The sequence below is a fragment of the Crocodylus porosus genome, unplaced genomic scaffold, assembly GCF_001723895.1.
Source record: "Crocodylus porosus isolate Cpor-Errol unplaced genomic scaffold, CroPor_comp1, whole genome shotgun sequence".
NCBI classification, from domain to species: Eukaryota; Metazoa; Chordata; order Crocodylia; family Crocodylidae; genus Crocodylus; species Crocodylus porosus.
The window spans coordinates 21,149,975-21,163,589 of NW_017728947.1; the positions used below are offsets into that span (position 1 = coordinate 21,149,975).

The following is a 13,615-nucleotide window of genomic DNA, read 5'->3' on the forward strand; positions in this document are numbered from 1 at the left end:
ATTTTACCAGTGTCCAGAATGCCTGTCTTCTCATTTTGTATACATTTAGTAACTATCTTAATAGTTGTACAGTGAAAATAAATTTAAAAACATTTGGAAAGAAAAGCACAGCAAATTTTCATTTTAAAAACATCAGTTCAAATTAACATGGTATCCAAACTGAAAAAAGTATAATGAAACATTACATTGGATTTGGAGACTTGCTCATAATAGGTAAGAGATCAGAAAGCAGTTTGTCTCAAACATGCCAATTTTTTCAACAGTCTGGCTTTTCAAGTTTTGTTGCATTAATAATAATAAAAAACTGAGCATTATGAGGTTTTTGTTTAAAAAGTGTGTTCATTTTAATGGGTTTAGTTAATAACATCAAATGAATGGTACAAAATTGTGTCCTTTTTCACATTTCCATACATCATATTATGGACCAGCTGAAAATCTGGACTAGAAATGCATAAAGTGTCTCTTATTAGCCCTAACCTCATTTTTGCCATATGTCAAGGAGATATGCAGAAACATGCATTTGTTAACAATGACATGTTAATACTAACTTAAACAATAAGATATGGCAAAGTGTGCACTGTGTTTGCACAGGCATGTGACAGGGTGAAAACAAAATGTCAGGTGCTGCCAACAAAATCAGAAGTGAATACACACTGACATTTTGCGATGATACGCTTAGCTTTTTATTTTTCAATGTTTTAAATAGTTGCAAATATTTAAATAATATTTAAAATATATATCCCCTATGGAAAGCATTTATTGGAAGACAGATTGAAAGATTTTCCTTTTTTTTTTTTTTAAAGTATATCATTTAAACAATATATAAATATGATACAGGTCATAGGATTGTAGAGGCTCTGAAGCCTGTAGCTTTTTTCAGAGAGTTTTTTCAACACCTTTTTATTTTCTGCCTTTTACTAGCAAAACTTTGGAAATAGCAGCCTGGAAAGAACCTGTCTTTACAGAAATACTGTATTTCAGTGAAAAAATAGAGGGGATGGGGGAGGAAGGGAGAGCAAGAGAGAGACTGCTAATATGCTGGGAGCCAAAGGGCTAGAAGTAAAGTCTTATTCAATTACCACACATTGAATTTCATTAGTTTCTCTAGTTGCTATATAGTGAAATGTCTAAAGAGGGTTTTGTTACTTCCTAGCACATCTTTTCTTCTAGTTGTTTTTGCAGTCAAGTTAATGCTGAATTTCCATTGGTAAAAGATGTTAAGACAGTAGGACTTCACCGCTGTATCAAGGAAGAAAGATGATTGGGATGTGATGCAGAATTTACTCTTATCCAACCACAGTAATCTGAAATGCAACAGAGCAAAGCAGGATACTTGTGGAAAAAAAACGATTTTACATTGACATTTTTTCTAAGTTTGCTTCAGTATAAAAATTCCTCTTCAGTTCCCAGTAAGTTTTATTCTTACTTAATGGTCCATTGAACCCTTACAGTTTTTCCAGATTTGTAATATATCCTGGCTTGATACCCTAATAATCCAGCTACCATCATTCTAGCCAAGAATGGAATAGAACCCCTTTATATTACTCTTTACTACGTTGGACTGATTGTTTTCAAGCAATGCAACGTACACCCTATCATCTATAGGTGGAATACTTGGTCTAATGACCTGGGGAATGAGCTTGAGTGAAGTCTCCTCCCTAACAATGCAAACAATAACATGATGTCCATCTAATTTCTTTTTGTTTAAATGTACCTGGCTTTTATAAAGCCAGTTACCCAAAAAGCCACTATGATTTCCAGTAGTCTGAGGGCTTAGTTTGGGGCTTGGTCTAAAGTGATTGGTCTCCTAAACTTCCATTCAGACTTCTACAGAAAGTACAGAAGTAGAAACATCTTAAGTTATTAAAATGAAGAGAAGCTTATCCTCATTTGCTACTTCCTTGTAAAATTGTGAAGGACCTGTAGCTAACAAATTCTGACTAGCACTTCACTACATAATCAGGGAGCCAGCCATACTATTTCCCATATTTATTTTTAAACCTACAGATTAAAGGATACACCAGGTAAATCTCTATATACTTAATAGTCCCATTTAAATTAACAGATTTTAAATGACCAGTCTTGGTTGGTGTCTGTCACTTCACTGATTGGTATCAGTACAAGTCGAACTTTAAAATCAGGAAGAGGAAGAAGCATATCTTAAAAGATTCATTACTGCACAAAAAAAATGGCGGTTCTCCCACTATCCCCAACACCTCAATTCCCTCCTGTTCACTGAAAGAGCAAATTACATGCATGTACTTCTAACCTTCTGTTCTTTTTCAATCAAAATTCATATCAACCCTCTTGATTATGATAGGCCCAGAAGCAGCCAATGTCTCAGTTGATTTGCTGGTAAACTGCCATTTTACAACAGATGAAGTATGAAAAGGCTTTTAAATAGGCAAGGGGCATTTACCCACTTCCATTCCAGTCAGTTCACAAATATAAAGGAGAATTATTGCTTTTAATAAGATAAAGAGCTTTGAAAATATGGTCACTATCCAATAAGAATCTAAATGCTATCAATTAAAATACTCTACCTTATTCTTTTTGAACCCCTAATTTGATTACTTGAGATGAAATAGTTCCATTTTCACATCCCTTCATTATGTTTTATATAATTCTATGGTATAAGGAATATATTAATAGCTAAACAGAACCAAAACAGAAAAAAAAATGGAAAAACAGATCACTCTGAACCTCAAACGTATCTAATTTGGCTACTGAATGGTAAACCCTGCTTTCCTGGCTGAAATTAAGGCACTAAGTGGCAGCAAAAAGATAAAGGGATGAATATTTTTTCTACATTATCTGAAGGAAGAACTGACATTTCTTATTTCCTTAGGACCCCAGCAGTATACACATTTTGAATGACTGAAGTAAGGCATTCTGTTGGCAGAATTAAAGAAAACGTTCTACTGTTTTGAGTCTATTACATTCATAGTCTGAGTGTGACTAGTGGCACTGCTAACAGTTAGAATGAAAAACAGCTTAAAAAAAATGTATTTTTGAAGATCTGAAAGGCACCAAAAAGAGAACAGCTCTGGTCACTGCTAAATCTAAAAATAACTATGTAAGCTGTGTTTAACACTGCATATAGTCTAATCAATTATTAATCTTTGTTGACAAAATGATAAAAAAGTGTAGTAGCTCTTCATTTAAACTCTCAATTAATCATGTACTAGTTTAGTAAGAAATTTATTTTCACGTATCAGAAAATTACTGCAGTGTCTAACACAACTACACTTAAAGCAAAACTAGTCTATAGTATGCATTATTCTGGTTAACACTGAAGCAAACCTGTATAAACAAAAAGGGTTACCTCAAGATATATAGTTTACAATATGAAAATCAACATATAAATGAATAGGATTTACTGAAAACAATGGAAAGTGTATTACAAAGGTACATGAAACAATTTTAACCACAATATTTCCTCTGTGAAAAATACAACTATTAGTGAGATAAAATGTACAATTGATTTTTTTTCCAAAAGAAAAAAAAAACACAGTATAAAGGAAAATATTTTTCTTCAAAACAGGGAAAATAGTTAAGGTCATTGTCTTTCATTACAATATAATTTGACACAAAAAGCAGTCATAGGATTGCACCAACTCCATGTCCAGCATCCTGAACATGATTAATAGTAAAAGGAGTCCATAAAGCATAATGACATTTCTGAATTTTATGATGGCAATATTTGTATACAGAATTTGATGTCACATCAGCTCTGTTTACAAAATGTACAATACTCTAAATTTGGTGGCCAGACAGAAATGCAAATATTAGTTTACCCCAACCCTGACTTTTTCTGGTGTTCAGTCAGAAAAAGCCACAGTATTAAGTGTTATCTCCAAAGCAATAAAGAAAAAACTATACTTAGTGCATGCTTTATCGTTTGTCAAAAAACATTTTTGAAAATAAAACTAAAGTTACCCAATAGTTTACAAAATATAAAAATCATTTGCAGGTTAAAAATGTGGTTATGTTTGTTTAGTTCCATCTCTAAAGGACTAATTTCCTTGGCAGCGTCACTTTTCCTTAGCTAGAGCCAAGGCACAAAGTTCCAAAAGAGAAAAGAAATCCCTATGAATAAGCACGTAGTCTGGCATTATAAGAGTAATCAGAGCCTCACTCTGAGCTTTCTGTTCCATCAAGTTAGTGCTGTAGAAAAACGTGAGATTTGGGGGGGGGGGAAAAAAAAAATATTATAAACATTTCTGCTGGACACGATTCAAAAGTTCGCCAAATTTTTCAAAAAGATCCTCCACCCATTTTATATTTTTCATGCACAGCTGGACGATTTCCTCCTGTCCTAGATCTGCACTCTTTTTCTGAACGGAAGAAATCTATTTAAAAGATAAAAAGACACACATTAGCCTGACAATAGTACACATTTAAATATTTAGAATACAAATCCTTAATCTGTCAAAAAAGTAGTATTTCATGTTTTGTTTTTTTTAAATAATTGTTTTAGTCACAATACATTTAATATAAAGATCACAAAGAGATCACCGAATTGGTCCCTGAAGGTGGCTCAGACACAGAACGTAACACTTATAACCCTGCCACCTGACCTGTCCTCACCAGGAGTTTGCACAGAACACAGCTAGGAAGTCATTAGCATAAAAGACTCCATGTTTCCAATATAGGAGCACTTAACAGACAGGTCACAAAAGCCACCAGGGCATGGGTGGAACAGACCCTAACCTATCCAAGTGGGTCCTTCTAAGCTAGTTTCTGACAAATTTTAACACAGTCCAGGCCAATTTAGTCTCTGTGAAAAACCACAAAGAAAATGAGTGTACCTCCAAATAGGTTGATTCTGTTTAAATAAGAAGATAATGACCTTATAACATCAAAAGTGTGGTGCTTCTGGTTCAAATGGAGAGAGAAAAAAATATCAGGAAGAAATGGGAGATGACAAGAGTGGCTGACATGCGAATCAGGGATGAGGGATGGGTGAAGCGGGCAGTATTTGATTTGTTGATTTGGATCACTGTCCCTATTCAATTCAGCTGAATCCAATTCAATTCCAATTCAGAGAATCAGTGATTCAGCTAGACACAGCATTATGTTTTCTCTATGTACCTCAAGGTACCCGGCGCAGCTTGTGAACACAGGGAGGGTGGGGCGCATGGAGCATTGGACAGGAGCGTGTGGGGGGGGTTCCCTGTGCACTCGGTGGCAGATCCCCCCCTGCGCTCCCCCAGCTCAATCGGCTGGGTGGGGGGCCCCCAGGTGCCCCCAGGAGGCACCAGACCCAGGAGGCACCAGTCGCTGAGTGGGGGGAGGGAGGAGGTTCCCGGCGCACACCCAGAAGTGGACTGGAACTACTTCTGGTCCACCGCCATGTGCACAGGGGATTCAGCTGCTGAACTGGGCCAAATCTCCTCCAAATCAAATCAGTGACTGAAGCTTCGCACAGCCCCATCACAGACCACTGGGGGCAGTAAACTCCAGTTTGGCCTGACTGATACTTTTCTCTGTGAAAGCCTGTAACTTGGTGGGCCTGCCATAAGGCATTGGATCTCTCAAATTCTGTCCAAATTACGGCCACCTAGAAAGCAGTTTTCATTAATGGCTGGTAAAGACAGCACTGTAGACAAAGGATTCATCAGTGCAATTCCCTAATGTAGGGAAAGACAGAACTAATGAACTAGTGGACATTACATTGTGAAGGACCTATAGTTAATAAATTGAGTCCCTTTAAGAACTGGGATAGAGCTGGATTGGGAAGACCATATCCTGAACTGAACTGGAGGCTGATTAGTAGATAATGCTGGCAAATGTGCCCAAACTAAATTAACAGATAGTCCTGACTGTTTCAAAGACGGAGCAGATGTTGCACTGCCCAGACAGGAAGCCTCTTCCATTTGGCTATGTATGATCTTATCCTTGTCAAGGGTTTTTCACTGTGAATTAAGACATCACGTATTGCAGTGGGGCAGTAATCATCCAGCCAACACCTGCAGTTAGGTGCATGGATCCCGGGAAAGGGTGAAAAATCCAGCCATTGGTTTCTGAGACCATATATTTATATGTATGAATATATCTATCTAATCATGTATTTGAAAGGGACTTACAGTCACCTGGTCCAACCTCCTGCACAAATAGCGGAATGTTACTCTTAAAACATCCTTGCTCAATGCTTATGCATCCTCTTTTTGAAAACCTCTAATGAAGTTCCTTGTGCAGTCTATTCTGCTCCCTTAATGTTCTAACAGTAAAGAAGTTTTTTTCCTGATATCTAATCTAAATCTAATTTGCTACAATTTAAAGCCATAACATTGTGTTCCAACCTCAGCAGCAAGGGAAAACAGATGTTCTCCCTCTTCTTTATGGCAGCCTTTCAGATATTTGAAGACTGCTATCATGTCCCCCTTTAATCACCTTTTCTCTAAGCTAAACATGCCTTATTCTCTCAGCCTTTCCTTGTATGGCTTGCCTTCCAACCCCTTTATCATTTTGTCACCAACCTCTGGACCCTTTCTAACTTCTCAACATTCTTTTTCAAATTAAGAGCCCAGAACTCCACACAATACTCTAGATGAGAGCTTACCAGGGCTGAGCAGAATGGCAATATCATTTCTCAAGTCTTGCACTTAATATTCCCTTGGATGCAGCACAAAATTGCATTTTATGCAACTATATAACATATTCATGTTGAGTTTATGATAGAACCCCCCCTGACAAATCTCCTTCTTGATGTTACAGTTCTTTCTCATTCTGTATTTGTGCTTTTGACTACTTTTCCTTAGGTGTAGCACCTTACATCTGTCTGCACTGAATTTCATCCTGTTGTCTCCAGCGTAGCTTCCTAATGCATCAAGATCCTTCTGAATTCTATTCCTATCTTCCAAAGTGTTTACAATCCTTTCCAATTTCATGCATTTGCAAACTTGATCAAGCAGCTCTCTATTCTGACATCCAAATCATTAATAAACATGTGAGTTGTGCCAAACCCCTAAAGAACCCCACTCACATGTTTATTAATGATTTGGATGTCAGAATAGAAAGCTGCTTGATCAAGTTTGCAAATGCATGAAATTGGAAAGGATTGTAAACCCCTAAAGAACCACTCGCCATTCTGAAACTGATTCATTTATAATTACCGCTGTTTGCAGTTACCAAGCCAATGATCTATCCATCTTATAGCAATTTGGTCTAGTCCACATTTCTTCAGTGCTCTTACATGAATGTTGTGTGGGACTTCTATCAAAAGCCTTTAGAAAGTCCAACTACACCATGTCCACTGCATTCCTTTCATCAAACCAACTTTTTATTTTAGTGAGGAAGAAGATTAGTTTGGTTTGGCATGATTTTTTCTGGTCTCTGGAAACTGCTTAGTGGCTGTGGAGTAGAGGAGGACATAGCTGAAAGACCAAGTTACACCCACCGTCTGGAAAGCATGCTGCTGTATTCTGTCACAATGATGCTGAAGCACCCTGGCAAGTACAGCAGGGAGCTTCATGTTTGTCCATGGCCTGAAGTGTTCCAAATTGGAGTGGAACTTGGAGCACTTCAAATGTACATCTGTCCAAGGCCTCTGTTGTGTTCGCTCAGCAAAAATTCCAAGGGATACTCTGTATTAACTTCCTGGAGTTGCTCAAATAGGGGTGGGACTGGACCAGGTGAAAGGGCTTTCAGGCTAGGGATAGAAGTTATACATAAACTGGTTTAAGTTATCAGAAACCGGTTTAAACCTGAAACAGAACAGAAGCTCAGTGCACATAAACCAGTTTCAAAATAGCCAAAACCGGTCTGAGATAAACCTGGTTGAATGTACAATCAGACTTAACTGATTGAGGTCAAATCAGTTTACTGAACTTCTGTCCCAGACTCCTTCCTGGTTTAAGTTAAATCAGAGTCCGCCAGCATTTCAGCGCGCTCTGCAGCCCTGGGCTGGGCTATGCCGTCTGCTCCAGCAGAGCAGGGCTGGCCCCACACCTCTGCTCTCTAGCTGGAGCAGCGGCAGACACCAGCTCCCCTAAGGCAAAGGGTGTAGGGAAGGGGTTTATTCCCAGCTCCCTCCCCTGTCCCACCAGCACAGATCCCAGCCAGAGTCTGCCAGGCAGGGGCACAGCAGCCCATCAGGCATTTCATTCCACTTGCCGTTTGAGTGGTGGGGTGTGTGGCCAGCCCTGGCAGCAGCTTCAAGCAAATGGGGGCCAGAGGGAGGCTTAATTCCCTCCTGTACTCCCTGTCCCACCAGCAGAGACCCAAAATGCGGTTTGCCTGGCTGGGGCAGACCATCCTGTGTCAGGAACCCTCAACCCCTTTTGCTGCTGTAGTGGCAGGGGTAGAAGCATGGCCAGATGCCCAGCTGCCACGGCCCCCTGAGGCAAAGGGGGCAGGGAGGGGGTTTATTCCCTCCTCCATCCCCTCCTCCCCCAAGAGACTGCAGCAGGGGTTTGCCAGCCCCAGCCACCACCTCTGCCAGTCACCGCCAGCTAGGCAGACCCCAGCTAAGGTTCCCGGGGGGGAGGGGGGAAGAGGGATGGTGAATAAACCTCCTTCCCTGTCCCCTTCACCTCAAGGGGCCATTCCGGTTGGCATCTGGCCATGCCCCCACCCCATGGAGGGGGAGGGGAGCAATCCTGACACAGGCTGCTCTACCCTGGCCAGGCAGACCCCAGCTGGGGTCTGTGGCTGTGGGACAAGGGGTTGGGGGGGGGGGGAATTAAACCTCCTTCTGTTTTCCCATTCACTTGTGGCTGCTGCCAGGGTTGGCCATGCCCCTGCTGCTTAAGTGGCGAAGAGGGTGGGAAATGCCTGGCTGGGGCTGCTTCCCCCATCCCCTGTAGGCACACCCTGACTGGGGATCATGCAGGCCAGAGTGAGGGTTTAAACCCCCCCCCAATCATACTCAGCCTGCTGGGCATCTGGCCACACCCCCCTCAGCTCAGTTCCTTTCCAGCCAAGGGCTCGCTTTAGCATCCCATAACTTCTGGCTCGAGCCACTGCAGGCATGTGCCTGCACTTATGGAATAAAAAGTAAGTATTTATTCACTTGCTTTCCAGTTTAATCTACACAGGTTAGACTAACCTGCAAAGATTTAACTGATTCAGGCTCAGGCTTTTCGAATGTCCGTACTTAGCCTCAGTGTTAGGCAATATAACATACTACTGGGTGGCCGGTGACAAAGACTGGTTTGGTGGATATACTTGGTCTAGTCTTTGATGAAGGCCAGGGACTTAATACAGAGCTCCATGGCCTCTCTCAGTGCAGTCTTAATACATGGGCAGACTTTTGGTGCTGGCTTCAGGTTTGGTATAGGACTCCTCTGTGCCCTAAGATTTGCCAAAGGCAAAGTCTTAGGGAAAGCTGCATGGAGGGGAATGGGCTCTAGTCACTGGAACAGTGCTTCTTATGGTCTCTCAGAAATGGTCACTGATAGGGTTGCTGCCTAGATGGCACAGACCAAGCCCCAGCAGACACTTCTTTTATATTTATGAGATACACATGCACTAAGAGTGAAATCTGTGTGGAGAGTCACTCAAAGTTAAATCAAGCCTGTTTGTGTTTAATATACAATAATCAAAAGTGGCCTAGTTCAAAATGTTACCAGAACATGTATATGCTAATATGCAAGAAAAAAAATGTTGAAAAAAAAAATGTTGAAAAGTGAGGAACAAGCAGCATGAGAGAAATTTGCTATTTGTGGCAACTGATAATTTAACCACAGGAATTAAAGAAAAACAGACTATTGAGAAATAGGCGTTTTAAAATGTTTCCTTTATAGAAGTTAGCATTTCACAGAGAAAATTCACTTATTTTAAAATGTAAAAGAAAAAAAGTGTTATCCTGCTTTAAGTGCAAACATAAAGAGTGCCTTAACTACGGAGCCACTACCAGTACCACTGGTGACACTGCTCATCTTAACAGACATTTTGGTGCAGATGACTAGGATAATCCATGAAGGTTAACTATTGATTACACTGTATTAGTTTTAAAAAAGTTGTTTAGTTTCAACAGAATCATCATTTTCTTTGATGTTAAAGTCAGAAAAACAAATTTGCTGCCTCACATTGATGTTTTGATAAGTTATTTATAGACAATTTAACTTTCTGTACTGGTTTGCAATGAGTCTAAAATAATGTAAAATAAATAAGCAGCAGAACAATACTCACCTCTTCTTTACATGTCAGATATATGTGGTATTTGTAATGATGGAGTGAGTGATACAGAGAGTACAACTGTATTTTTTCTGGATCAACTGTAAACTCCTGCAGAGAAAATAGTTATTTTTAGACATTAATGATATTAGTTGAAAGAAAAATTCATTGAATATTAGACTTTTTATTGCCAATAGATTAATGCCAGTTTTAGCAATTCAGAAATAGAAAATAACTTTAGATCGGTGGTTCTCAATCTTTTTAGACTCAAAGTACCTCTTGGAAAATGCCACCTTTTAGCTTTCATTCATTTTTTTACTATGGAAAAATACTAGAGCAATTCTTTTGTTTCAAAAAACTCAAAGACCACAACAGGTTGGAATGAATTTGACAGTATGGATTCCAAATTAAAATCTCTGGGTTTATCTTGTGAATCATGTATAGGTGTTTGCACACCTAACTGTGTTAATATCACACAGCAGCAACCATAAATGGATCTCAAGGCACTGCAAGAATCACTGCTTTAGATATTCCCTGACAAAGTAGAAAACTATGTTAAACATTCTTGCAGAAAAATTTAGTATTACCTCGCCCTAGTTTGTTTTCAATATAAAGTTATCTTCCTTATTAAAGTTGGGTTTGACCATTTTCTTCCATTATTTTCATTACCCGGAGGAATTAAATGGTCATTTTTCAAGAATTATTGTGATCTTCGTTAGCAGCAGAAGATGCAGCTTTCTGATTCACTTCATCTGCCAATCTGATACAGTTTTTTGGAAAGGAGAAGGCATATTTTGTATTAGAAGAGTGAAAAGAACTTACATAAATTGCTCCAATAACTTGTAACTTTGGCAAGAAAAAAACCCTGTTATATATTTGCTGGTTGATGGCATCTCCAGAATTTACTGTGATTAGCTAAGAGTACACGTGGATTTGTGTCCATAAAATCCACTTAAGACTGTCCTGGTAAAGTCATGAGTCACACATATTTTTCCAGCTTCCTAAATTTATTCTTTTAGCAATTAGATATGCAATCCAATTTCTGTCAGTGAAGGTAAGTGAAAAGGTAGGACAAAAACATTTAACAGTTTAAATACATGGCCTGCAAAATTTCTTAAAATGTGTATTTCCTCTAAAGGTAATATTTTTCTCTACGGTGTCTAATAGTTTCTACAAAGTATTCATCATTGTTTAAGCATTGGTAGGTACCAGTGGTAAGAACTGAATAGTGACTTTGCCATAAGCCCCCTGTAGGAGCATGCAATAGTCGTGCCACCCCAGCAGAATATAAAATAGCTTCTTATTCGTAATATCAGAATCTGGTGTCAGTTCATTCTCCTCCTGACCCCCACCACTCTCCTGACTGGTGGAAAGAGGTGAGGGGATGCAAAAGACCTTTGCCTAGCCTGTCTTGGTGTATCATACCAGTGAAAGGGAGAGAAGCCAAGTCCCTTTCTTCTCTCTGCCCTTTCCTTGCCACCCATGCTGGAAGGAAGTAGCACTTAAAGGAGACTGTTTCCTATGGCTGCTTGCAGTGCGAATACCTGGCATGGTATAAGAAGTTGCCTCATGTCCCCTTAATTTCTCATACAGATTTGCAGCAGAGACCATGGTTTGGCTCTAAATATGTCCTTTTTAAATAAGTTAACAATTCTATTCAAGAACTAGTGGTCTGAAATGTTATTATAATGTACACATTCTATTTTGCTGATCTATTAGAATGCAATAATCAGTATTCTTGAAAACTGAAAGGAACTGGGTCATTCCTTTCAGGTGATTAAACATGCAGTTTCAAATCAAATTTTAAAACTTTATTAAATTATAATATTTTTGACAAATTCAGTAAAGATTTTATTTTTTCATGAATTCAGACTATAAATGTATCAACAAAAAATCATTTTGGAATCATTTTGTATCATGTTAGAAATATGATCACAAAAGTAAAGACCATTTTAAATATTTACCTGTGCTAGCTTAGTGGTTGATTTAGAAGCCCTCAGTGTTTTCTTGTTGTAAGCTTTCCCATTCATTTTAATTTTAGAAATAGCAGCTCCTCCACTTTTTGATTTAGAATCACGAGTGATTACTGTCAGTTCAGGAAAGTTTTCCAAAGCATTCTTAAAACAGCACAGAAATAAAAAGGATTATGACTTTAAGAATTCTACCAAAAGAGAACTTATCAATTATTCAGATTTCTTAAAAACTGATGAATTAGTCTCCAAGTTAATTTTAACATGTAAAAAATACGCTATTCCTAAAATGATTTAGGAATAAGATCGTTTAGCTATCAAATAAATAATAAACTTGTTTTTGACTAGCTATTATGTCTTCAGAGGATCAGATCCCTTCACAAAAGTTTAGCAGCAAATTTTGAGACCTTCACTAATAAAATAAATGAGTCAGAAATCCAAAAAGCAATTTAGGATGAAGGCCTGAGTGTTTCAGAAATATCAGTAAAATGGCTTTATCATATCTGTGAATTAGGGAAGCATTATCTTCCTCTTTTGAAAACTGACAAAATTCAAGCACAGAGCTTTTACAGCCACATGCCTTAGTTTCACACTATAAGCATCTAAAGCCCAAAACAAAATTCAGATCACCAATCTCCTGATTGTTAGCCATGTACTTTAGTTCTGGTAAGAAAGACTAGTTTCTCAAAAAGTAAAACTAAACTTCCAAAAATGTAACATGCCCATTTCTTTAAAAAAATCTCTTATCCAATACTAGTCTGGAATACTTCAGAAATAAACTTTTATTTGACAGTAACAGTGGGAACAGGAGCCCAATACTTGCACTTTATTAATGGTTCTGCTTTATAATGAATATTCTGTGAATTAACTGAACTCAGTTCTCCAGAACTGAGAAGGGAAGAAATGGCACTAATGCTTAAACCTCCCTTCCCCAACAGGAGATAAGCAGATAACAGAATAACAAGGATGCTCCAGAATACTGGAGCTGGAATACTGGAGATGGACATACAGGTGATGCTACCAGTTTCACTACTGCTGGACTATGACCAGCTTGACTCTCTCTGCTGTCTGTAGATAGAGCAGGTCAGGGCTTTCTTAGAAGCCAGAAGGAAATGTAATAAATCACCTGGTCTGATTTTCTTCCTAATATAGGCCACCTGATTTTATCCAGTAACTTTTGTATTATATATACCTCATTGTGTTAATACAGCAAGAGGAAGGGATTAAGACTGTTGTACCAGTCCCCTCTTAAACCCCTGCTGGGAAAGGAGACAAGAGACAATCTACTTTCTAAGCTTTTTCCATAGCAAGTCAAACAACTCTTTTGGCAGGAAAGTCAGAAGTGCTAGGGGGGGCCAGGAAGTCCAATCCTGCCAGCCAGCTTCCAACAACAGTACAATAACCCACAACTTTCTCTTCCCCTCCTTACAAATCTGCTTCTGAACTATTTCATAGATTTCATAGACATTAGGGCTGGAAGGGACCTTGGGAGATCATCAAGTCCAGCCCCCTGCCCAAAGGGC

At 38.9% G+C, this 13,615-nt stretch overlaps 1 protein-coding gene across 2 annotated transcripts in view; it reads right to left on the minus strand.

The window, feature by feature from the left end:
* Positions 1-785: 785 nt before the first annotated feature.
* Positions 786-13,615, minus strand: part of QSER1 (glutamine and serine rich 1) — a 76,832-nt gene continuing 64,002 nt past the window's right edge. Inside the window, exons 11-13 of one of the 2 annotated variants that reach the window (XM_019551520.1) lie at positions 12,087-12,239; positions 10,138-10,233; positions 786-4,352 (exon numbers count right to left, since the gene is read on the minus strand). In XM_019551520.1, coding sequence (XP_019407065.1) covers positions 4,212-4,352; positions 10,138-10,233; positions 12,087-12,239 — 390 coding nt within the window. In that variant the 3' untranslated portion in view covers positions 786-4,211. The remainder of the gene's footprint in view (positions 4,353-10,137; positions 10,234-12,086; positions 12,240-13,615) is intronic. The other variant, XM_019551521.1, reaches the window with a different exon arrangement.